Source organism: Perognathus longimembris, chromosome 19 (genome assembly GCF_023159225.1).
Source record: "Perognathus longimembris pacificus isolate PPM17 chromosome 19, ASM2315922v1, whole genome shotgun sequence".
NCBI classification, from domain to species: domain Eukaryota; kingdom Metazoa; phylum Chordata; class Mammalia; order Rodentia; family Heteromyidae; genus Perognathus; species Perognathus longimembris.
In genome coordinates this window covers 22,397,815-22,423,740 of record NC_063179.1, presented here as the reverse complement: position 1 = coordinate 22,423,740, position 25,926 = coordinate 22,397,815, and the positions used below count along the sequence as shown (strand labels likewise).

Genomic DNA, 25,926 nt, shown 5'->3' with positions numbered 1-25,926 from the left:
GCTCACAGGTTTTTATTTCTTTTGTGCTTTAAAACACGTACTGAAGATGAGTTTTTCAAAGGCATGCAACTTTAAAACAGCAGCCACAGTTGTAACATTTTATATCATTGGGTTTATATGCAATCTTATTTAAAGTTTAGAGTGTAGTCTATTAAAAATTAAAAGCAGACTTTCTATTATGATACTTCTAGTAATTCAAGAGCAGTAGAACTGTGTCAGAGTTTCTCAGTCTAAGTGCTTTCAACATTCTGGGCTCCGAATTTCTTCTTATGGGAGGTTGCTCTGGTCACTCTAGGACAAGAGGTTGAGCAGCACCCTGGGTCTCTACAAATACATGCTCTTCTCCCCCTCCCCCACACTGGTCATTTCTATGGAACCCTGTCTCCAGGCATTGCCAAGTATGACCCAAGGGGGCCACTGCCCCAGCTGAGAACTCGTGAACTAGCTGAAGTCCCATAAATATTTAGACATTTGAATACTCACAATAAACCCAAAGCAAACCCCTGATTCCCAATAAAGGATAGCAATGCACATGAATAATTTGAGCAAAGCAGCATATTGTTATGTAACTAGTGAAGATAATGAATTGCTACAAAAGACTGTGGAAAATAAATCTCAAGTAACTTGAGATGAAATGTTTAACCTAAAAAGTTGTAAACTCTGAGCTCATCTATATTTTAAAATACCTTTTCTTTATAATAAGTAGAAGATCAATCTTTAAATCATTAAGAAGTTAAAACAATCTACAAACAGCTGGGCGCCAGTTGCTCACACCTGTAAGCCTGGCTACTCAGGATTGCAAGTCAATGCCAGCCCAAGCTAGAAAGTCCATGGGATTCTTATCTCAAATTAATCACAGAAACAACTGGAGATAAAGCTGTGGCTCAAGTGGTAGAGTACTAGCCATGAGCACAAAAACTCAGGGATGGAAATCATGCTCAGAGTTCAAGCCCCAGGACTGGCAACAAACAAACAAACAAACAAACAAATCTATAAATAATATACAGCAATACAAGCCATTTGACCAGGGGAAAAGCAGAGTTAATAATGAAAATCTTAACACCTCGGACTGCACAGGTATGAAGCAATCACAACTTCTACTCTACATCAGTTTAATATCAGCAAAAGCAAGGTGCCAAGCAGGGGTTTCTGTGTATGCAAAGAGGGGTAACAGGAAAACTACATGTATGTGAGGATATGTGAATATTTTATGAATATTTGATATCTGCATCATTTATCAATATACCTGAGAAATTAGTGTCAGTTACCAGAGAGGGAAACTGAGGAAGGTCATTATGTAATTTCTTCTTTGAAGATGATTGGTGTTGAGAGTAAAGGAGCAACTACTATTTGGAAGCGACAGATCTAAACGTACAATGTACTGGTAAGTGAGGGTGTGTGATTGCATTGCCAGTGGATGAGGTTCAGGGGTTAAATGGACTGATATACTTTTCTCTCAGTCAATACACTTCTACTGCCTTCTTGTGTTTAGGAGTTCTAGGATGAAATGGTTATTCAACCTGCAATGAAATCCAGGTATGAGAATATCCATTTTTAAACTCATGGTGGCCTTTTCTATCACTAAGGAAAAAATATGCCTAGCTATTTTTGTTAAATATGCTGAAAAATCTTCTCTAATAAACTTCATAATAATCATAATGAGCAACTAATCTAAAGCTATGAAGGCTTGTGTTGAAATCGTTGTGGAGTTTAGCTTGTGGTTTGTCAGATATGTCAGTGAGCTTAGCTGCCTTGTCTTTCTTTCTTCTTGGGCTTCTGCTCATTCTGCCCCTCAACACCCAGGAAGAAGCATAGGTCAAACATCATAGCTAGTATATTATCCAAGAATATGCTTATTCCAGTTACATCAGCTTAAAGTTAGGAGGTTTCTAATTTCCAAATTTGAGCAACTGGAGAAAATGATGTTCTGGAAGTAACTAGTGAATGAGAAACAACAATGTGTATGTATGTATACCACATGTTCTCGATCCATTCATCTACTGAGGGGCATCTTGTTTGGTTCCACATTTTAGCTATGGTAAATAATACTGTAATGAACATGGTTTTGTTGGTACCTTTAGTATGGCCTTGTTTGTGATCCTTTGGGTAAATGCTCAGAAGTGGGGTTGCTGGGTCGTAGGGGAGCTCTTTGTTTAGCTTTTTGAGAAATCTCCATACTACTTTTCAGAGTTGTTGAACAAGTTTACACTCCCAACAGTATAATAGGGTTCCCTTTTGGCCACATCCCCACCAGCCTCTGCTGTTATTAGTTTTCTTGATAATGGCCATTCTTACTGGGGTGAAGTAGAATGTCAGTGTTGTTTTGCTTTGCACTTCTTTTATGACCAGTGATATAGAACACTTCTTCATATGTCTATTGGCCATTCTCATTTCCTCTTCAGAGAAGTCTCTAATTCTTTAGCTTGTTTTTAGTGGGGCTCCTTGGCATAGGTCAAAACTTTCTTAATAATGACCCAGAAATACAACAAATCAAAGAAAGGGTGGACAAATGGGATTGCACGAAGCTGTAGAGCTTCTGCATGGCAAAGGACATAGCTTGCAAGATAAATAGAAAGCCCACAGTTTGCAATCTTCACTAGCCATAAAACAGACAAAGGCCTCATATTTAAAATACACTTAGAGCTCAAAAAATTAAGTTTCCCCAAAACAAATTCTCAAAGAGCCAAAGTTTGAACCTAAGTCCACAACTTCAGTGACTGTGCTTTTATTCCGGACCCGTACAGGGCCTCCGGGGCCTGGGTTGGCAGCCAATCACTTCAGTGCCATTGCCAAATCTACAATTTCCACATTCTTTAAATTAAAAACAGGACATGGACTTGGACAATGGGGTAGGGTATTTCAAGGGGTTTCCCCCACAAACTCCAAGATGTGAAGTTTCTAGAACAAAGCAGAATCCAGTTTCCTTCCCATGGTAGTGAAAGAAGAGGGCAGGATAATTATTAAGGTTTCCCTTCTTTATTAATAAAAATAGGAAATTTTCTTAAGTACTAATGTTCTTTAAAATGCTTTACAAATATAAACTCATTTAATTTTTTAAGCCCTATGACTAAGCATTCTTATACCTATGATAGAGGTACAAAACTAGTTTAGGTTCCATGCCCTCAGTCAAATAACTAATAAAATTCAAACCAGGCCACCTGCCTGAATCTGTACAAAGTGTTAAAAATCATTTTTTACAAAGCAATTATAGATCTAAAATGTTCAATATTTCAAAATACAGGAGAAGTTTAAAATTTTTAAAAATCAACCTCAGAAATAGACTTTTTTCCCAGATGGGAAATACATATATATATATATATTGGTATTTGGTGCTTCTGGAGTGTGTTTGGGAGTTTTGAGCCTGGGACCTTGCCTGTGCTGGATAGGCTTTCCCACTGAGTACCATCTTCTGCCCTGGGAGGTGAAACTTCTTTATGCCTCTCATGCTAATATTCCTGAGTTCGCAGCTGTGGGAGCCCTGGAGGCTCAGGGAAGGGCCTGGCCTCTCCTCTTTCCTCCTCTACACCTACACTCACCCCTGTTTTGTTGTCTTCTGGCCTGTCCCCTTGAGGGACTGCTTGAGGACTTGAGGAAACCATGGCGATAGAAAATTGGGGAAGGGAGGCAAGATAGAAAATGAGATCTGAAAAAATAAGATTTTGATATAGGGGAATAAACTGACACAAAACACAAACTAGACACTGATGCTTTTATTAGAATTTTTTCCCTCCAGCCTAAGTCCTTCACCACCACCCTGCCAATACATATGCGCTACAGTTTAATATGGAGACGAACTCCTGCCCATTTCTCATCAAGTTATGAGCAATGTACTCAGTTCCATGCCAACCTTCATATTCCTTAAGCACAGCTTAGAACCATGAAGATGCCAGCCTGTGGGATAAATGTTATTGAGAGCCAGAGAGGAATGACATAGGTTCTGGACTTTGGAGGCCTTTAGAGGCCTGAGTTTGCCTGTGGATCTTTCAATATATCACTTAAGGGTTGCCTTATAGGAAGATCATGTTGGGGTTGAGGCAGGCATCTTATGAATTTTATCTTAATATACAGAACATGACATCATGCTGCAGTCCCACTTTGCAGATGATGAACTGAGGTTCTACTAGAGGACTAAGGGTCCGATCAAGTTCCATTGCTCCTTCCATGGAGCCCTCCTGCCGTTTCAGCCTCAATTTCGTTTCCTGTGAAATGGAGTTAAATGCTGCCATCCCAAGGTCATGTCTGCAAGAATAAGATGGGACAAGACAGAAGAGAGAGTGCTTCTTCACACACTATGTAGTAGTTGTTATAATGTGTTTTGAGACATTTTAAGGTAGAAGAGGGAGATTACCATGGTGATATACACACATAGGTGTACATACGGATATGTATAGGTATAACTATATTTATTTGTGGATTTCTCTTAGAGACAAGGTCTCACATGTAGCCAAGGTGACAGCGATTTTTGGGCTAGGATTTCAGGTGTATGTCATCAGGCTCAATTTTAGTGGGGCTGTTTAAACCCTCACATTTTCAAACATTTCTAAAAGAATTTTTAAAAAGTATAACTACCTTGCTTTGGAGACAGAGGGCAAGTATCTCACAGAATCTCCTAAAGAAAATGAGATTGAGAATGAAAAGTGTATGCTTGCTTCATCCTGGGCAAAGAAGGCAGAGACTGTTAACAGGACCTTGAAGAAGGAGTGACAAACGCCAGTCTAGATGAGGTAGTCTGAGGGAATGAAAGTCTCCAACCAGACTTCCTAGCCTGACCTTAACTCCTTACTCCCTTGGCTGTACACATCTACTCCATCTAAGCAGCAAAGCAACTCTAGAGCCTACCAGTTTAGATACAGTGGGGCCATTAGCATTCAGTATTTATTAGCAATTTAAAAGCCTCACTCTATTACTTATTTTAAAAAGTTAGTAATGTGTGCTGTATCCCAAGACAGCAAGTAGACTTTCAAAATGTGGCAATTCTCACCAACCTTAGCAATGCTAAGTGTGGCTGTGCAGGCTTGCAGACTAAATGCAAGGGAGAGCATACTTTCATTTCTCAAGTGCAGTGTCCATTTCGCATAGTGCATCAGAAAGCATTGAATTCATTTGCTATGTTTCCAGATGAGAAACAAATTGGAAAATATCAAGTCGGAGTCAATCCAACAAAATAGCTAGAGAGACAGAAGAGGGGGGAAAAAGTTGTTCCTTAGGCAAAAAAAAATGAGCAAATCATCGAAAGATGACCAAAATAATAATAATAATACAAATATGCACAAGAGGAGCCCACCCCTTTCAAGAGACTCACACTTATTTTGCCATGGAGGAACTTGGCTGTTAAACAATATCTTGCTAACCAATCCACAATGCTGTGGGCCTCAAACCAGGAAGTCCTTAAAAGGTGTAGCATTTTAAACTGTGCAAGTGAGACTTTGGACTCTCAGCTGGTTTTTGTTCCCTATGCTTGCAGGATGGAAAAGCAGATGTGAAGTCTCTCATGGCGAAGTTCAACACAGGGAGTCATCCGACAGAGGAAATCTCAGCCAACAACCGGCCCTTCAAAATCACAGGGCAAAACTCAACTTCAGGAATACAAGCCAGAAAAACCTTATTCAACAACCAAGGAGATGCAGCCCCTCCCACAGGACCCGGCACCGTGCCCAAGTTCGGGACCCAAAAGCCACCTTTGCCAATGAAACCTACTACTGAGGAAAAGCCTGACAAGGAACCCAAACCCCCATTTTTAAAGCCTAGTGGAGGAGGCCCAAGATTTGGAACACTGGCAAACCCAGCCGCCAGAGAACCTGAGGTGAAAGTGGGATTTCTGAAACCTGTAGGCCCCAAGCCCATCCATGTGCCCAAAGAAGAACCCAAACCTGTGTTTCCCCGGCCTGTGGGGAATAAGCTGTCATTTCACAGTGGGAGCCAAGACCAAGACTTAAAGGCACCGGGCTCCAAGCCAGCGCCTCCTCTTCCAGCTGCAGAAAATGAACAAAAGCAAGCGTTCCCAAAGTTGGCTGGAGCTAAAAGCAAATTTATGTCGGCATCACAAGATGCTGACCCCAAGCCCCTCTTCCCTAAACCTGCTTTTGGCCAGAAGGCACCCCTGAGTCCTGAGGAAGCGCAGGAAGATGACAGAGCCGCCAAGAAAGGACCCCCAGGACCTCCGGGAGTCAAGTCCAAAGTGGGCCCTTTAAAGCCAGGAAGGGAAGATCCAGAAAACAAGGACCACGGGGCGGACACATCAAGTTCACCATTTCCTGGAGTGGTTCTGAAACCTGCTGCAAGCCGAGGCAGCCCAGGACTGTCTAGAAATGGCGAAGCAAAGAAAGAAGATCGGAAGATAGATGCTACCAAGAACATTTTCCTGAGCAAAATGCACCAGGAGGAAGCAGCCTTGGGGCCTTCTCCTGCCAAGTGTCTTAAGGCCCCTTCCAAGCCGCCAGTGGGGAAGCCATGGGTTCAAAGCCAAGACAAGGAGAAGGGAGACAAGAACGCTACAGCCCCAAGGCAGAAGCGATTGCCTCCCTTGTCTAGCTTGGGGCCACCTCCGCCCAAGCCTAGCCGACCACCCCAAGTCGACCTGACAAAATTCCGAAAAGCTGATTCTGCAAACAGTAAGTTGTTCTCTCGTTGCTAATTAGTACAGCTGCTGAGGGAAAATTGAGAGCAAGGTGGGGAAAACCCACAATGGGTCCCCATCAGTGTGGATGCGATCAGTTTTCTTTGGCACTTTTTTCTTTGGCATGGGCGCTCTGAAAAAGTAGGAAGTCTGAGTTCTATGTAGCATTCTGTGAGAAAATGCCTTGGTGGGCTGGGTTTTTTAAGGGGAAGAGGGAGGCTGAAGGAAGGAAGTACACCCATGTGATTGATGAGTGGTTTTGCTTAATGATAAGCATTGTGTTTACTTCCTTAGTTGGTTCTTATTTCTGTTGAATGAGATTGAGGTGTTACCCTAAACCAAAATATATATGCAGAAAAGTAAGCAAACTTTCAAGTCAATAGTTCTCAAGGCGAGAACAACTATTGTTGTTATTTTCTTTTGTTTTAAAGCCATTTTATCCTTGATGGAATCAAGTTAGCTATTTTTTTTTTAGTTAACATAATGTAACATGAGAGGATTCGCTGAGATATTTGATATTTACACTTGGTGCATTTACTCACCATTCTTCCCTGCCGGCCTCCCAACAGGGCTTTTGATGGTTTGTTTTACTTTTGTCTGTTTTTTTTTTTTGTTTTGGTTTGGTTTATTTTGCTGGTACTGGGGGCTTGAACTCAAAGCATAGGTCCTCTCTTTTCGTTTTTTCACTCAAGGGTAGCTCTTAACACTTTAGCCATAGCTCCACTTCTGGCTCTTTTGGAATCTCACAGACATTCCTGATCAGATTGCCTTTGAATCACAATCTTCAGATCTCAGCCTCCTGAATAGCTAAAATCGCATGCAAAGGGCAGTTCTACCTATCACAAGTGGGGAGTACTATTGGCCTCTAGCCACTAGAAGCCCAGGATGCCTGTTAGCTTGCTAAAGAGTCCAGAACAGCTTCTCATTTCAAGAATTATCCAGGCTAAAATGCCAACCATGCACAGGATAGCAAACCTCTTCTGTATGATTTCAAGTAATTGCATTCATGTTTCCTGAGTCCAATATTCAAATAGAAGAGGAACAGGAGTCAGGAGATGGTCCTTTGTATTTCATATTTTAGCTAATTATTTTTTGTTTCTCAGCTGAATTTGTTTTACACGTTTCTGATTCATAATGCAGAACCATAGCTAGAATAATGAGCCAAACTAAAGAGTGCATTATTCTCCTTCTAGGTAAATAGTTTAATTTTCTGTCAGAGCTGCCATTGCAGTAAGATGGTGTGTGGTGCCATTTGATACTTGGTGAAGATTTGTAACCCTGCATCATAATGAGAAAAGCTCTCTTCGCCTAGATGATGAATACCTTTGGCAAAGAATGTGCAATTGTATATTGTGAGATAGGAAAAGGGCATTTGCAAGTAACTGTGACACTAGCAACTCTAATAGTCTCCATACAAAACAATAGTCTCATTAAAGCAGCTCTGGGCTAAATAGTGGATTTTTTACTTTTTCCCTGTGAAGGCAACTTATGATAGGTCCTGTCCCTGAAGTTAGTGTTGTCCTTGCTGGTACACAGATTAATGATCGAGTCTTCTATTAAGAAAACAACTTTGGAGCCATACTATGACTTCCCATTTTCTAGCATCAATTTCATACCACAGGGTTTATCTCTCCTCTCTCATCTTGTGTTTCAGCTGACTTGTGTATCAGAACTGTTATTTATGTGAGAACCTCTAACAGCTCCCTTAATTCTTCTGTACCTCAGATTAAAAAAATAACCATTATAACCTCCACTGTCTAGCATAGATATATAGTGTATGCCAGCAAAATGGTTCTGTGAGTCCGCTGAAATATTCTGGCTGTTATTTCCCACGTCCTCTATTTTGGTTTCCTCTCCTCTTCCAGGCTGGGTTGGGGTGATGGGAAAACTTGGTAACCTTGTCAGTTACCATGTTTTAGGTGAGTTTGCACAAAGGCAACAGGAGTCCTTTGTTTGATGTTTGGTGAGGTCAACACCCAGTGAGTCTCAGTACAGTGGAACCACAGGCCTGAAGCATAATCCTTTTCCCTTTTCTCCTCCCCTCCACAGCTCTTCTGCTCTCCTTAGCTCCTTCCCTGATGCCCAGCCACCTAGAGCACAGCCTCTGCTTTAGATCCTCTCTTCAGTGTGCCCCTGTCAGCCTCTGATCCCTCATGACATTATACTCCAAAATGGGAGCCTGCTCCTCCTCCTCTTCTGTTCTCCCACAAATGAAAACCCAAGCCTTCTGAATGTAAACTGCTTCAACTTCATGTCATAATAAAGCAATCTGGCTTATTACTTCAAGTTCTGAATAACATCCTTTCAAAGCATTCACTTTTTTTTTTCTTCTTGATTTTTTTTTCTATCCATACTGGGGCTTGAACTCAGGCCCTGGAATCTGTCCCTTAGCTTTCTTCACTCAAGGCCAGGGCTGTGTCATTTGAGCCACAGTTTTACTTTGGGATTTTTGTTCATTGGTATGATTCTCTTAGATTTGCCCAGCTGATTTCAAGCTATGATCCCTAGATCTCATCTTCCTGAAGAGGGGGAACTACAGACATGAACCGCCAGTGCCAAGCTGCATTTGCCTGTTTCTAAAAGCACCTAAATAGTATATTTTCTAAACAGAAAACTGTATTCTCGTTCTAACAGCATTGACTAGAGAATGGTACACAGTGAAGAAAAAGTCACCTTGAGTTCTAGTCTGTCATTGTGTTGCCTTCTCAGCTCCTTCCCTGTAGAAAAGACCTTTCTGAGAGGCACGAATGTCCATAGTCTCCTTTATGTTTATGTAAGAAAAAATAAATATTACCCCCCGCACACACACTTCATGCTCAAAAATGCTCAATAAGTAGACTGTAATATGCAAGGCTTTCTTGCTTTCTGGTTTGTTGGTTGGTGGTTGGTTGTTCTTGGGGTGTGTGTGTGTGTGTGTGTGTGTGTGTGTGTGTGTTTGAAGGTCGTGGTGTTAGGGATCGAATCCAGGTCTTTATGCATGTTAAGCACATTTTCTACCAGGGATCTCAACATCACTAGCCATCTTGTTTAATAAAGAATACAGTGTATATTTCTACATTTTAATAAAGAATAACTGATTATTCAGAGATACATAGTATTTTGGTAATTGAATGGCTAGCCTAATTGATTGAACAATATATTTTCTAAACATTTTCTGTTAGAAATCCTACTGCCAAAAATAACTTTGTGCCTGTGTCATAAAACCCACTTGCTTTCTAAAGACAGAAAATATCTTAATAGTTTGGTGAGCAGACTCCTGATGTGGCCTCTTTTATGTTTCCTAACCTACTCCAGGTAATTTAGCATTCATTCAAAAAGCTTAAAAATATAGCCAACTTAAAAAGAATATATTCATGTTATGTAATAATGAGATAGTAAGATGGAAACCTGGAAGAGAATTACGTTTCTGATGTAACTAAATTCAAAGTTCTGAGATTTTATTTCTCATCCTAGAAAAATTATTAAATATGTATACACATTCACAGGTGTTGTGTTATATTTGCAGTCTTTACATGGAGACTGTCAAGGTTTATTAAGTATAATTTTCTCCCTCGTTCCACAGTGAGTGTGGAGACACAGAGATGCGACTTATCCAAGGTCACACATCCAAGCTGAAAATCAGCAATTGGTTCACATCCCATCCTGCTGGTATATATTATAATTGATTGCATAATTATGTTTCATGTGTATGTACGTTATTTGTCTATATTGAATATTTACATACACTCTCACAAATGCGTGCACATGATGTTAATATTTTTCAAGGACTCACCAACTCCCAAAGTAGTTTTCTTTTCTTTTTTGCTTGTCTTGAAGCTTGAACTCTGGGCCTGGGCACTGTCCCTGAGCTTCTTTTTGCTCAAGGATAGCACTCTATCACTTGAGCTACAGCGCCACTTCTGGCTTTTTTTTTATTAGTTTATTGGAGAGAAAAGCCACCAGCACTTGGCTCCAGATTGGTTTACTGAAACCAGGTCTGTCTTTGAAGTGTAGGCTGGTCAATTCAAGAGCCTACTCTTTGAAGCCCCCAAATACACTTATGTGCCCATCACATCTGTTCAAAGTTATCATTTCCATAATATAAACTCATCAAGTACAGCAATCTTAATGAATTCATTTTCAACCCAGTTGTAGTATCTAGGTTATTAATTCTTAATATTAGTAGTACAGATACCAATACAAGAGCTATTTGTCATTAACAGATTTCAGAGGTGGCAGGGTTAAGTTTTAAGCATCCTCAATATAGTTATGTGACATCAGGCAATTGCTTCACCTCTTTCCTTTTCAAAATCTTTATTGAATACATGGGCATGGTTGTGTGCATCTATCATCCCAGCTATGATGCAAGAGGCTGATATCAGGAGGCTCGTGGTTTCAGTAGCATCTACCTGTCATCCAGCAACAATGGGAATTTTAAGTAGGAAGATCATGGTCCAGTCTAGCCAGGGCAAAAGGTGAGACCCTGCCTCAAAATAATCAGAGGCATGGTTCAAGTGGTAAAGTGCTTGCCTAGCAAATGTGAGTCCCTGAGTTCAAATACCAGTACAATGTAGAGAAGGAGGAGGAAAAGAAGGGGAAGCTGGAGAGCCAGGCTTGATGGCTGCTATCCCAAGATTGGTATCATCAGGGTAGTTTTCAAAGGCATTGCTTACAGACAGCATATGTCTTCCCCAGTAACTTCAGTTTGGAAAAATAAAAAGGAAATTTCCTGTGGATCATGATGGGTCGCTTAGATTAGCAGCTTCCAGGAAAAAAAGAAAAAAAAAACTCTTCTAGATCTGCTGCCACAGACCCAGAGGGCTCAGGCATAGCTGGGCACCAATGGCTTATGTTTGTAATCATGGTTACTCAGAGGGCTGAGATCTGAGGGTCTAGGTTCAAAGCCAGCCCAGGAAGACAATCTGAGATACTCTTCTCTCCAGTTAATAAGAAAAAAGCTGAAATTGGAGCTGTAGCTCAAGTGTCCATCCTTGAGTGAAAAGAAATGTCAAACAAGAGTAAAAAGCCTTGCATTTAAGCCCCAGTAAGAAAGAGTACAATAAATAAATAAACAAATAAATAATCCAGAATAAGTGACACCAAAATATTTCTCTTGGTTTTCAGTTAAAATATGAGGGGGTTGTTTGTTGTATTATAAATAACACCATGAGCTCCACTAAGAGAGAGATTAGTCTGCTTGCTAGTTTCTCATTTGGAATATCACCACAATGTAATCTTTTTGTTTCCTAGATTTATCCCCCCACAAAAGCCTTTTTTAAATCAGATTTTAGTGTATCCCAAATTAGTTAATATTCACTTTTAATAGTCTCTAAAGTTTAGCAATTACGTTTACAAACTAGACAGCCTCTGGTAACACAGTTGCCCTTGCCTTCTACTGCATGGAGCATAGACACAGAATTAATATGGAACAGAGTGTCTGTCTTGCACATATAACTAGCTCACTCCCTTGTAAACTATATGCTTGTCTAGAACATACTGCTTCCTGAACACAGAGCTAATATCTTTGTTCTGAGAGTCATTTAAGAATACAAAGATTTCAACTAACAAAAATACCCAATCTTTTCTGAACTAACCACCCCTTTGGTTGCCTTTGGGTTCCGGGTTATTCATGCAGGACTCTTTCTCAGCTTCCTGGACAGCCTCACTAGCCAAGTCTGGGTTCTGAAGAAGCCCCAGCCCAACTATTGGTTTGCGTGTAGGAGTTCATGAAAAACTGCTGGAAAATATTCAACTCAACTGTTTTTCTAGTCTTCTTTTTTGTTGTTTGTTTTTGTTTTGTGTTTTTTGTCTTGGGGCTTGAACTTAGGGTCTGGGCACTGTCCTTGAGTTTTTTTTCACTCGAGGCTAGTGCACTACCACTTTGACCACAGTACCACTTCTGATTTTTTGGTGGTTAATTGGAGATAAGAGTATCTCGGACATTCCTACCCAGGCTTGGAACTGCAATTCTCAGATCTCAGCCTTCTCAGTAGCGAGGATTACAGGCAGTAGCTACCGGCACCGAGCTAATCTTGTTCTTAGTACTAGAGAGAAAACATGACCAATTTTTCCCCTATGTTAACGGTAAAAAATGATCCATGAAGCACCTTGAGAGTTAGTTAGAGGGATAAGGCCAGGGCCCAGAGAGCACTAACAGGAGATTAAAGGTATTACCTAGCCCCTTCCTTCTGCTGAGCCAGCCGGCAGCGAAGAGGAAATCCTGATTGAGGGGGTGAGGACTAAAGAAAAAGAAAGATAGATAAGAGAAAAAAGAAGACAAGAGACAAAAGATGGGGTTCAGGAGGTCTGCATCTCGAGATTGTAACTCAAGACTGCAGCCATGTTTTATTCTTAACTTTCAGCTTATATGCAGTTTGACAACCAGGAAATAGCATAGGATTAACTAAGGTTTAAGAAAACAGGAAGGCCCTGAAATTGGTAAATAACAACAGGCAGTAAAACAAGATATGGTTGAATGGTTTACATAAAACAGACTCTTGTGGACATAATAAAACATCTCAGGATTAGTACTGTCCTTCAAGTAAACCATGTCCTTGCATGTCCTTGAGATAACAACATAGCCAGAGGTTAGGATGAACTTTGTTGTTGGCTCCCTAAGCCATGACCTTGCATGCCCTTGAGAGTAAGCCAGAAGTCAGAGTGAATTTCGCTGTTGGCTCTCTACACTTCCTCATTTCTGCATTTGCCAGTTCAACTAATCCATGGGAACATCTTTAATTAATTCAGGAGAGGAATCCTCCATCTATAGCACCTTGACATAAAAAAGAGCTTGGGCTGAAATAAAAAGGTAACTCAGCCATGCCAGATAATAACATGCTGGACAGTTTTCAATAGCAAGTAACTTATTTCTAAGCATAGGTGAGGTTTTATTGGGTTCTTTTTAAAACATACCTTAAAGCTATTGTCTTTCTTTTTCCCTTTATTATCTTTTGTGTGTGTCTGCATGAATACATGCAAACACATGTACTGGGCTTTATGCATGCTCTTGTTTAGTTTTTCTGCTTGAGGGTGGAGATCTATTACTTGAGTCACACTTCTAGTTCCAGCTTTTTGCACGTTTGTTGGAGATAAGAATATCTCAGATAGCTCTACTCTGGCTGGCTTTGAACCAGGATCTTCAGATTTCAACCTCCTAAGTAGCTAGGATTACAGGTGTAAGCCTACAGCACTATATATAACAATATATAGAAACAATATATAGTTTCTTAACATAACTGTATTAGTTATTTATAAATTTAAACCTTTATAAAAGTGTGGTCATATTTTCCATTTATTTGGAATACAAGATAATGATAGGACAAACTTTCCACACTCAAATTTACTCTAAAAGTTGGAGGATAACCGGTTTTACTACAGCAGGGTCTCTCCAAGAATTAATATCCCACTGTACGCTTGGAATGTAACAAGGTACATAAAGAGTAGATTCCAGCCAGGTGGGTAGTACATGCCTCTAGTCCCAGCTGATCAAGAGGTGGAAGAAGGAGAATCAAGAGTTCAATGCCAGCCCAGAAAAAGATAAACATGGGACATTGTCTCCCAGAAAAAGGAGAAGGAAAAAAAGGAACTCACAAATACTTGCCCAGCACCTGCAAAGGCCTGGGTTCAATCCCTAGCACCACAAATAAGAACATAAAAGAGCAGACTCTAGAACATGCTAGTAAAACATTTCCCAATCTGGGTGATTTCAGGACACTGAAAATCAAAGGCAAAGCCCTCCAGTACACAGACTGGAAGTTTCCCAATGGTGTGGTTGCATTAGTAACAAGACCATCACCGCTTTGTTTAAGGCTCTCCTTTTCCAGATGACTGGAGTGCCCTATGTGCTGACATCTGCTCTTAATTCTTAACTCTGAGCTCTCCCTGGTCCCTGGGAAGAGATTTTTCCCTAAGATATCTAAATCTTCTTTTTATTCTAGCTTGAAATGCCTATGGAACGACTTACTGGACTCCAGCTAACCTGGGTTGAGCAGTATGTGTATGTTTAGCCCCTTCATATAAATCCAGATTTATTTCCAAATTTCTTTGTGTGTATGTGTGTCCTGGTCTTGGGGCTGGAACTCAGGGCCTGGGTTCTGCTCTTGAGCTTTTCATGTTCAAGGCTAACATTCTACCACTTGAGACATGGTTATGTCTTTTTCTTGTTGTTGTAATTAATTAGTGGTAAAAGTCTTCTGGACATTCTTTCCCTGGCTAGCTCTGAATTAAAATCCTCAGATCTCAGCTTCCTGAGCAGCCTAAGATTACAGGTGTGAGCCATCGGCACCCATTTGACATTCTCTCTTTTAATATATATGTCCCTAGGCAAGACTTAGGAGTTACCCCCTACATGAGTCTCTCCTCCCGCTGTATCCCCTCTATATCTCCTCTCTGCTAAGATGAACCTGCTCCTCAGCTGAAACTCTTTTGTCTAGAACAGACTGTTTCCTGCTGGTTCATGTCCCAACTGCCTCTTTGAGACTTTTTATGTAATTTTCCTTTTTATACAATTTTCTTATCACTTTGATAAGCAATTTGCATGGCTTCTATTTTAACATTCTGGCACTGAATTGCATTGTGGAAAAGTCTGAGTCCAGCCTGAATTTCCCCCTCCACAAATGATTTGCCTTTCTGTTCAGATTTTCAGCAAAATCTTTGTTCTTAAAGGTTGAGAAAGCAGCCAGGATGTGTCTGTGTCAGTTATTTCTTGAGATGATTCACTTCTGTGCTCCCAGGCTCTCAGGGGCTTTCTTGATCCATATGCATAGTGATCACACCATTTCTTTTTATCTGGAGAATGTTTGACAAGCACATATACAAGTTCTAATCCTCTGTGATAAGTCTGTCTTCTCCTCAGAACTGTGGTTTCAGTGCTGAACATGGCTGCCAGTGTGCTCTTGGGGAGAATGAACCCTAGTTGCACAGATCTGCAGTACTGGGCTCCATTTGGAGATCTCCTTCTGAATCAATTTCCGCCTCTCCTGTGGGCTGCTTGAAATGTGTAAGTCTTTGATGTTTAAGGATTTCCCTTGACTGTCCCGGGCTATTGATTCACCCAATTGTCCACTTCAGCACCATTGGACCAGTAAAGAGACTTCACGGAGCTTCTTTTTCTCTAGTCCTTCCTCCAAGGACATCTTGGAACTGGAGACCAGGGAGGGAGCAGTGCCTCCTCTGACACCAGAAGCCTCTATTTCTTCCAACACCCTGCACTTTTTAAATTTAGTTTTTATTATCTTTAGTAAATTTTAATTATCTTTAATATACTTTATTTTTGTTACATAGTTCTGCAAAAGAGTTGCCATTCAACAAGTCAGTTTGTAAGTACAATGCATCTTGGCAGATGTACTTTTTAATGCATGAGGTCATTTTCCTTTTCCCTTTCTTATGAGCTGTTTGCCTAGTCAGATTTCTGCTTTGTTTTGTTTTGCTTTTGGTGCCAATCCTGGGGCTTAAACTCAGGGCCTGGTCACTGAATTTAAGCTGAGCTCTGGATTCTGAGAAACTAGGATTATAGGCATGAGCCATCTGTACCCATCAAGGTTGGGTTTTGTTCTTGTTCTTGTTGTTTTGTTTTGTTTTTATTATACTATATTTTGTTTCTGTTAACTGGAGGAAAGACAACCTGCAGGTCCCCCCTCTAATTATTTAATAATATCTACAAACAATTTACTTGTAACTTGAGGATTAGCAATATTTCCAAAAGAGTCCATCAATTTACCCCTTCATAAGGAAGAAAGGAAACTGACAAACTATCCACCATAAACCGTGTTCCAAGCTCAAGTCAAGGACATTCATTGTTCAGGATCACTCAGACAACTACCCCCACCATTCTCCTACTCTGAGGAGTCGTGAGCACAGTCAAGTGGAGTAGAGGAAAGTCCTGCTACATAATGGCTGCTGGATTTTCATCATGGTGACAGGGTTTGGGGTCTGCCTGCCACTAACCTGTAAATGCCTGTAAGCAATCCTGGTTTTATCAGTCAGTACACACTTAGCGTAAGGGATAAATAGAACAATGAATGGGAGATGAGCCAGAAAGAGATTTCTCTCTCTAATGGCCAGCCTGTGAAAGAAGCAAATTCTTCTCTTCAGAGCCTATACTGCTTTGCCATTGAAAAGATCTCTCAGCATGTTTAAGTTCCAGATTCCTTGCACAGTACTGAATGTGACCTTCAGACTTCTTTCTGCTCCGACACTAGCTATTCTATTTATGTTAGCTCAATAATAATTGACACTTGGCAATTAACTTACAAGGAAAACTATCTGTACAATAATATTCACTGTCATAAGAGAGAGTCTTGCTATTCTCAGTTATGAGGTCAGAAATTTCTATAAAACAGTTTAGGGCAACACTCTGAAGTTCATCCTGTTGTGAGAACTCTTCCTGAATGAAACTTAGGTCTTTTAAACAGCTAAAAAGAGAGAGGGAAATACAGCTGAAATGAGTGGCATATATCAGATTTGATGGCATTTTTTGTCATTCCTGGGGCTTGAACTCAGGGCCTGAGCACTGTCCCTGCTTCTTTTGCTCAAGACTAGCACTCTATCACTTGAGCCACAGCCCCACTTCTGGCTTTTTGTATATATGTGGTTCTGAGGAAGCAAACCAGGCCTTCATGTATGTGAGGCAAGCACTCTACCACTAGGGCCATATTCCCAGCCCCCTTGATGGCATTGTTGTAGCATCAAAGTTATGACCATTTATTTCATAAACAAATGGCTTAATAATGACTAACTTGCCCTTGGAGTGTGAAATGAATTATGAGATGATTTTTAGTCTATACTATCATATTGTATAATTTAAATTCTTTTTTGCGAGTCCTGGGGCTTGGACTCAGAGCCTGAGCACTGTCCCTGGCTTCTTTTTGTTCAAGGCTAGCACTCTACCTCTTGAGCCACAGCGCCACTTCCAGTTTTTATCTGTTTATGTGGTGCTGATAAATCAAACCCAGGGCTTAGTACATGCTAGGTGAACACTCTACCGCTAAGCCACATTCCAAGCCCAGTTTTTTAAATATTAAACACATTAAGATGAAAGTGAAGTTTCCTCAAGAAAGGAAAGTAAACTGAAAACAAAAGTTTGATAATCATACAGGCACTGGTGGCTCACACCTGTAATCCTTGCTACTCAGGAGGCTGAACTCTGAGATCTTGGTTTAAAGCCAGCCCGGGCAGGAAAGTCTGTTGGGATCTTTTCTACAAATAATGACATCAGATAGATAGATAGATAGATATATAGATAGATAGATAGATAGATAGATAGATAGATAGATAGCCAGATGACAGAAGTGAAACTGTGGCTTAAGTGGTAGAGACCTACACTTGAGCAAAAAAGCTCACAGATAGCTCATAGGTCCTGAGTTTAAGTCTCAGGACCAGGACACAAAAAAAACCCTACTCAACAACTAAATATTTATATGAGTCTAATAATGAAATCAACTCTTCCTAACTTCGTTTAATTTCTTACACAGCTCAACTTTAAAAATTAGCTAGGAAAATTACATAGATGTATGTATTGTTTATTCACTGGACAAAGATGGCTTTCTTCATATAGACTACTAAAACAATTTCCAAGCCAAGTCAGAAAAAACTTTTTATGGGGTTAGATTTCCAGGATATTTATGTGGCATTCTTTGCCTAAATTAAACTTACTACTGATATGATATTACTCATAAATGAAATATATCATATCAGTAGTAAGTTTAATATATCATATCTTCTTGTATATATTCTTTATTTTTAATGCAAATGACTCTCTAAGCAATCAAACAAATAACTCAGCTGTAAGAAGAACAAAATCATACTTAAGAGACAGAAACTTCAGTACTTGTTTTTATAAAAATATCTAGAAATTTCTTATCCTTTTAGAGAAGACACAGCCATGATGTCCATCTAGAATACCAAATTATTTGTTTTTCTAGCATATGAGAAATAGAGAAGATAAAAACATCCAGAAATCAGAGACCATAGCTTCTATACAACCAGACTAGATTAGATAGTCATTTCTTATACAAAAATGACTCTCTGACAGTATCAGACCCTGAGTTCAAGTCCCAGGACCAGCACACAAAAGAAAAAGAAACAAAATGCATTAAGTATATGAGAAAAAAAAAATAAAGTGGAGGAAAACTGGAAAAAAAATGACTCTCTATTGTCCTAATTGCCAACGAAGAAAAAAATACATATTTTATTCTGTCTGGCATATCAAAGCGGGGAAAACAACATCTAGAGCACTCAACAGCAATAGATACCATCAGGAAATAGTAACTGAAGAGGCAACATCTGGTTTCAGAAAAAAAACAAAAAACCTGAACCAAAAACCGTAAGATGGTTTTCATTCCCCAAAGAAAGGACCTGCACCGTGCATTTGACAATAATCCACAGCTCTCTGCAGCTGCACCCCTGCATACAATGGCTTTTGAGCCCTAGCAACGAAGTCTGTTTTTCCAGGGGGTGACACTATCTATGGTGGTAAAGATAGGCACACAGAATGCCACACTCATCTCCTTTCTTGGCTTCCTTACAGTTCTCTAGACAGTAAGATACTCACTGGATTTTCTTTTTTAAAAAATACTATTTTTATATCTTTGTACAAAGGAGTTGCCATTTAACAGAACTGTTTATGAATACCATGAATCTTGATCAATGTCACTCCTTTCAACATTCTCATCCACCCCTCCTAAACTACCCCTTCTCTTACTTTTCTTCATTTTGTAGGGTACACAGTGAATTCTTGATGCATTCCCTCCCAGTTCCTGATTTTCACAAATAACATGTATGACAACATGATCAGAGTGAACAGGCACTAAAAAAAAATAACAAGGCAGATATTATAGGCATCAAAATAATATAGGCATCCAAATATTACAGGCATCCAAAGCATGTTGATTAGTTTGCCTTAATCTGGAATAAAAGCTGCTCCATTATTACTAGACAGAAAAAAGAAACTTAGATTGTTCCCAAAACAAGTCCCTCTTAGTGACTTAAGACCCTATAATACTTCCTAGTTCTCTTCTAAATTGTTACCTTAAAATGGATGAGGTGTGCATAATTACGAAGTTATTATCTAAGAGACTACCTACTTCTAGAGACTAGTTCTAGAGACTGCCTGCTTCTCTCTGCTGTTTAGACCATGGGTTCAGTTCATTCAGGTCAAAAGCCACCACTACACAAAAATGCCCACACTAGGGGCCAGTAGAGTGCTTGCCTAGCATGCACAAAGCCCTGGGTTTGATTCCTCAGCACCACATAAACAGAAAAAGCCAGAAGTGACACTGTGGCTCAATAGGCAGAGTGCTAGCCTTGAACAAAAAGAAGCCAGGGACAGTGCTCAGGCCCGGAGTCCCAAGCCCCAGGACTGGAAAAAAAAATACCCACACTCCACACACACATGCACACATGCAGGAACATGCATGTTCAAATATAACAATGGCTTAGTCCTCTGCCATTTTTAAGAACGTAGCTTTTATGCAAAAGAATGATCAGGTAAAGAGATAAAGTCTCCATCTATCTGCACAGAATCTTTCTCTCCATCAACTATGTTATTGTCTACTCTTCCCTCTCTCTGTGGGTGAAATGTTATCAGGAGAGACAGCCTATGCCATTAAACCTAGAAAATTACTATTGCCACTGCCACAACAACCAGCTATGTCTCTACTATTTTTCTCTTTTCTTTCTCATCTTCTAAGCTATAATCTTCTTTGTTTCTTTTTTGATACCAGTCCTGGGTGTTGATCTCAAGGCCTCTTAATCTTGCTTGGCTTTTTTGTTCAAAGCAAGGGCTCTACCACTTTAGCTACATTTCCATTTCTGGCTCTTTGCTGGTTTACTGGAGGATAGAGTCTCTTGGATTTGTCAGCCGAGGGTGATTTCAAACCAAGATCCTCAAGTCTTGGGCCCCCTAAGTAGCTAAGATTACAGATATGAGCCACCAGCATGCCCAGCTAGCCTCATATTCTTTGTTTTTCAAATATCTTGTTCTTCCTTCTGCCATAATCACAAATCTCTTTTTCTTCTGGGTCAGTGAAACCAAAAATGCAGCTTGCTGAGTTCTCCCTGACCAGGAAAACGCAGAATTTTAGGTATCAATGTGATTTGAAATATGAACACTAAGGTAGGAAATACAAAAGCTATGTTATTGTGCTCCTTAAAATTGGGGGAAAGTTAGTTGCAAACATCTGCAAATCTTTATAGAAAACTCTACTGCTCTGTGAAAGTCAATGAATGAGCGAAATGATTTGATATTTCAAGGTCACATCTGATTTCCATCTCCTGCATCTTCTGATCTGAATGCCAATCCCTGTATAACACCAGAACCCAAACAAGAGCTTAGCAGTTTTTCTGCCAGCCAGTGACTTCAGGCAATTCTGGGCAGGGCAGTTTTCTCTGCAGGGTTCAGGAGTTAGGGGTTACCATTGCACTGAGACTAGAGATTTCAAATGGTATTCTAGCTACCTCTAATTCTCTAGGCAGCTTAGAATTTTGCAGCCTACTTTCTCACTGTGGCTCACCTTCTCCCTTTTCCTGTTTCCCTGTTTCTATTCTTCTTCATAGCAAAAAAAAGTGAAAACATTCAGTTTTCTTATTGAGAATGGTTCAACTGTGCACATGCTAAACCTTTAAACTCAAGACTGTGGCTCTTATGTACAGGCAGATGTATTATTCAAAGGCCTCTTCCCCAGACAAAGCCGATGGGAAGGGATGGAAAGGGGAAGTAATTTTATTTTGTGTTACTATCAACAGTTGTTATTTTACTGAAAATGAATTGCTAATAAGCAGAGTATTTCTCCTAGAATTTGTTCAACCTCAAAATAAGTACAAGAACTGTGTTTTCCTAAAGGGTAGGTCAGGTGTTTTTAATTCTTTCTGTGTCAAATAAGTAAAGACTCCAAAAATAATAATGCTGGGAAGCAGTTTTGTGCTGCCCGACCTGGGATATAAAAGTTTTTAGGTTCTTTCCTGAATTATGAAATGAGAAGGATATCAATGTCTCAATAGGCCTTCCTTACATTTCAAACTAAATGGAGGCTGGGAATATAGCTCAGAGGTAGAGTGCTTGCCTTGCATGCAAGAAGCCCTGGGTTCCATTCCTCAGCACCACATAAAAGAAAAAAGGCCGGAAGTGGCCCTGTAGCTCAAGAGGTAGAGTGCTAGCCTTGAGCAAAAGAACCCAGGCCCCAGGACTGGCAAAAAAACAACAAACTAAATGGATCCCTAAGAAGAAAGATGGCTTCATTCCTTGGCCCTAACAGAGGCTGTTGCTGGGTCCCATTGATAAACTCAAGTCTTTGAACACTAGCATGGTGGAGCAGGGAAGGTAGAGAATAGCTGGAGGAAGAGTTTCTAAGCTATGGCTATTTTTCTCAACAGAGATGAACAAATAATACTGAAGTAGGATACTAGAAGTGATGCTTACATCAAAACATATAAATGAGTAATGTGTTTAAGACAACAGGTACTATACTATGCATAGCCATAAACTGTTGCTGAGTCACGGGAAATGTAAAGGTGCTATTCCAGTGTCTGATATCTGGGTGACGTTGCTCTGACTACCAAAATGGAAGAACCTCAAAGTCCTCTGCTGTGGCAGGCATTGACCATTTAGTTGTTGGATCACAGAGACCTCGGAGTCCCTGAGGGATGTCAGGAGCCCTTACTTAAAAGCACTGCAGTTCCTTGCCTACAACCAATCCCCTATCAGCCTGACAGAGCTGAGTAGCTGCTTACATCCCACCCCTGGATGGCTTGAAGTCAATGACTCTTAGTATTTGTGCCTCTCTTCCTTTTTTCTGTTCCCCTTATTTTCATTTTCTCTTTCAACCCTGAACTGGCCTTAAGGTTTAACCTGCATAGTGTTTTGTACATGCTCCATATAACTGCTATTTGTTAGAGCAAAAAGTTATAATACTAGTGGTATTTAAAGCAAAGATAAAATATGGTACTTTAAAAAACCAGAACTGGGCCTGGGAATATGGCCTAGTGGCAAGAGTGCTTGCCTCGTATACATGAGGCCCTGGGTTTGATTCCCCAGCACCACATATATAGAAAATGGCCAGAAGTGGCACTGTGGCTCAAGTAGACAGAGTGCTAGCCTTGAGCAAAAAGAAGCCAGGGACAGTGCTCAGGCCCTGAGTCCAAGGCCCAGGACTGGCAAAAAATAAAATAAAATAAAAAATAAAAAAAATAAAAAATAAAAAACCGGAACTGTGTGTCAGTGTAAGAGCTGCTACTGTGTCAGTAGGGGCCATAATAATCATGGAGCCCTAAGTTCTGCTGAAGGTGATCCTTCTTGTTTCTTTGGGAAGTGTCCCTGCTTAGCTTTTTAATCCACTTAACCAAGGGGTAAGGGGAACTGAAAGCACTGGTTCCTACCATGACCCAAACCTAACTAATGTTCTAACAGAACTTGCATAATTATCTACCCGAGTCATCTTTTGGTAACAGTGTTCATGGTATTCCTCAATAATTTTAGTGTACCAAGTATCTAACCTTTACATGAGAACTATTTAAAAAGAACTTAGGCCAGTACAAAAGAAAGCCAAGCAGATGTCCTAAAATAAAGAGTGCCCTTTTTTAATGGTGCTTATATCCCCATCTGCCAAGTGAAGTTTGAAGGAAAGCACTCTCAAGTTCTGATGCTGCTTACAAACATAATGACAATAGGAAATGGCATCACTCTAAAACATGTCTGGTCAAATTTATCCCTGTAGGATAAGGCTGACAACTTTTCTACTTCTGTTCTGTCTTCGGATTTTGGTTTCCTAAGTGATGTGATTTATTTTTAAGTCTACCTTTTGGGATTTTACAGTTTCTGATCATCCGTAGGCTTAATTTCTCACTTTACAAAATGATTGTATTTTTTATTTTTCCTTTTAAAGAAATCAGCTACCTTTCTATGCTTTCTAGAGACTGAGGGTGCATACCATGCACCTTAGCCTCTTCCCTTAGCTGAGAATTTAATATGGTACCCAAGGGAGAAAGAGTTAGTAGGGAATGTAACTGTTGTAAATCATCAATAGCACAAAAACAATGCGTTGTATTAAACGTATCATCTGCAGTTAGAGATGTAGCTTAGTGGTTCAGCACCTACCTAAAATGCATGAAGCTCTGGATTTAATCACCAGTACATGGGCGTACTCACCCCACCCCCACACACAATATCCTAAAGAAGTTTGAAATATGTTGAAAGAAAAATAATATGAGTATCTTCTCAATCTATAAAGACTTTTTAAGGCCTCAACATGGAGCTTTGAGAAATATATCCCTTAAAGGACCACATAATTATTTATTTGGATTTTTAATTTTTTGTTATTAAGTAGTTGAACAAAAAGGTTACAATTTCATCAACCACGTTATCAGTACAGTACGTCTTGATTCAGTGTCAGCTCTACCCTCATTTTTTCCATTGTTTTCCCTCCTGTTCCATGTTACTCCCCCTCCCATTATTTGGAATTTTTAAAGTTATATATTCTTTACTTTTAATATTTTCAGTGCTGTGCTGGGGCTTGAACTCAGGGCCTCATGTTCTCACTTGACTTTTTTTCACTGAAGACTGGTACTGTACCACATGAGCCCTATCCACTTCTAGCATTTTGCTGCTTACTTGAAGATAACTCTTATTTTTTAGTAGTAGTCACAGTAATAGTGTCTTTAAGTAATTGTACAAAGGGGCTTCTTGCTTCTGAAAGAAGACTAGTCTTAAAATGCACATGCAACAAATATATCTGTTGGAAAGTAGCTTGTAATGAAAGGGAGAACCATCATGAAATAATTATGTTTACTAAAGATTTAAGTGGCTCCAGAGAACTGCTGAAGTTATTTGAGTATCTTGCTTCAACAAAGAATATTTAAGTACAAGACCAGTCTTAAGTAGTAATAGCATTTTAAAACATTTTGGAAATTGTGAACGTTTTTCAAACATATAATCCAATTCAAACACACTTACCATCCAATGTAAAAATTTCTGCGGGAATTTACTTTGAGGAAATTAACCTTTTTATACTCCCTGAGTGTTATGCAATAGTTTAAGAGCCTCACGTTCAAACTCACTCAGAATAATGTCTAAGTTCAATTTCAACTTTCATATTGTGATTATCTAAATGACTTAAGCAAGCTTTCGAGGTTGATTAAATAAACATATCTCTTGTAGAAGACAATAGATCACACTATTGTAGGTTAAAGTAACAATGATTTTTCAAGATTTTGTTATTCTATTTTAAGCAAAATATTTCAAAATTGTTTCAGATTTCATTGATTAATTGACAGAATTATAATGATTTACTTCAAAAAAATCTAACCATTGTTTGCCTTAGTTATTGTGAACAATATAATCACTACTTCTATTATGATCACAAAATTAAGCCATAAAATCAGTTTTTTCTTTATAAACTCAAAATTTGCCTTCTACTCCATATTTTTAAACAAGACTGGATTTGTCATTAAAATACATACATCTTTATCACTTCAAAATTTCTTACCTAACACCTTTTATAAAATTTTCTTTTGGGCTTCATAGCCAGTAGCTCATGCCTGTAATTTTAGCTAGTCAGGGAAGCCAAGATCCAGAGACTCATGATTCAAAGCTAGATCAGGCACAAAAGCCTATGAAGCCTCATTTCCAAAATAACCAGCAAGAAGTAAGGTTGGAAGCATGGTTGAAGTGGTAGAATTCCAGGTAACAAAAAAGCCAAGCAAGAGCATAAGGTCTGGAGTTAAACCCTCAATAAAAAGAAATTTTTAAAACTCTGTTTACCCATTAGTCATCAAAATGTCATTTCTCATAGTGTGACTTACAGACTGTCTTCACCAGAGCAGAGTTAGGCACCCGTTATAAGCTTGAGCTGCACACCAGGGGCTCATGTACATAATCCTGGCTAATCAGGAAACTAAGACCTGAGGATTGTAGTTCAAAACCAGCCCATACAGACAAATCTGTGAGATGCTTATCTACAGCTCACCAGACCAAAAAAAACAGAAATGGATCTGCTGCTCAAATGGTAAAGCACCAGCCTTCAGCCAAAAAAAGCCAACAGAAGCCAGGTAAGAGCACAAAGCCCAGGGTTTAGGCCTTAAGGCCATTACACACATACACACAAAAAATGTGATACCCATTCCCTCTCCACATTCACCATACCCCCACACTGAGATGCCAAACCACATACAGATTTGTGATTTGGTGTGTAAGTATTACCATTTTTAATAATTTTCCCAAGAGACTCTTATGCACATTGAAAACTGAATTTATGTATTTATTTATTTATTTATTTATTTATTTTCAAATTTTTATTATCAAACTGATGTACAGAGAGGTTACAGTTTCATACGTTAGGCAA

General features: G+C 39.6%; 1 protein-coding gene across 2 annotated transcripts in view; it reads left to right on the top strand.

Moving 5' to 3' along the window:
* Fyb1 (FYN binding protein 1) overlaps positions 1–25,926 on the top strand; it is a 147,133-nt gene that overhangs the window by 52,710 nt on the left and 68,497 nt on the right. For both annotated transcript variants that reach the window (XM_048368134.1, XM_048368135.1), the window contains exon 2: positions 5,465–6,611. In XM_048368134.1, the coding sequence (XP_048224091.1) occupies positions 5,465–6,611 (1,147 nt within the window). The remainder of the gene's footprint in view (positions 1–5,464; positions 6,612–25,926) is intronic.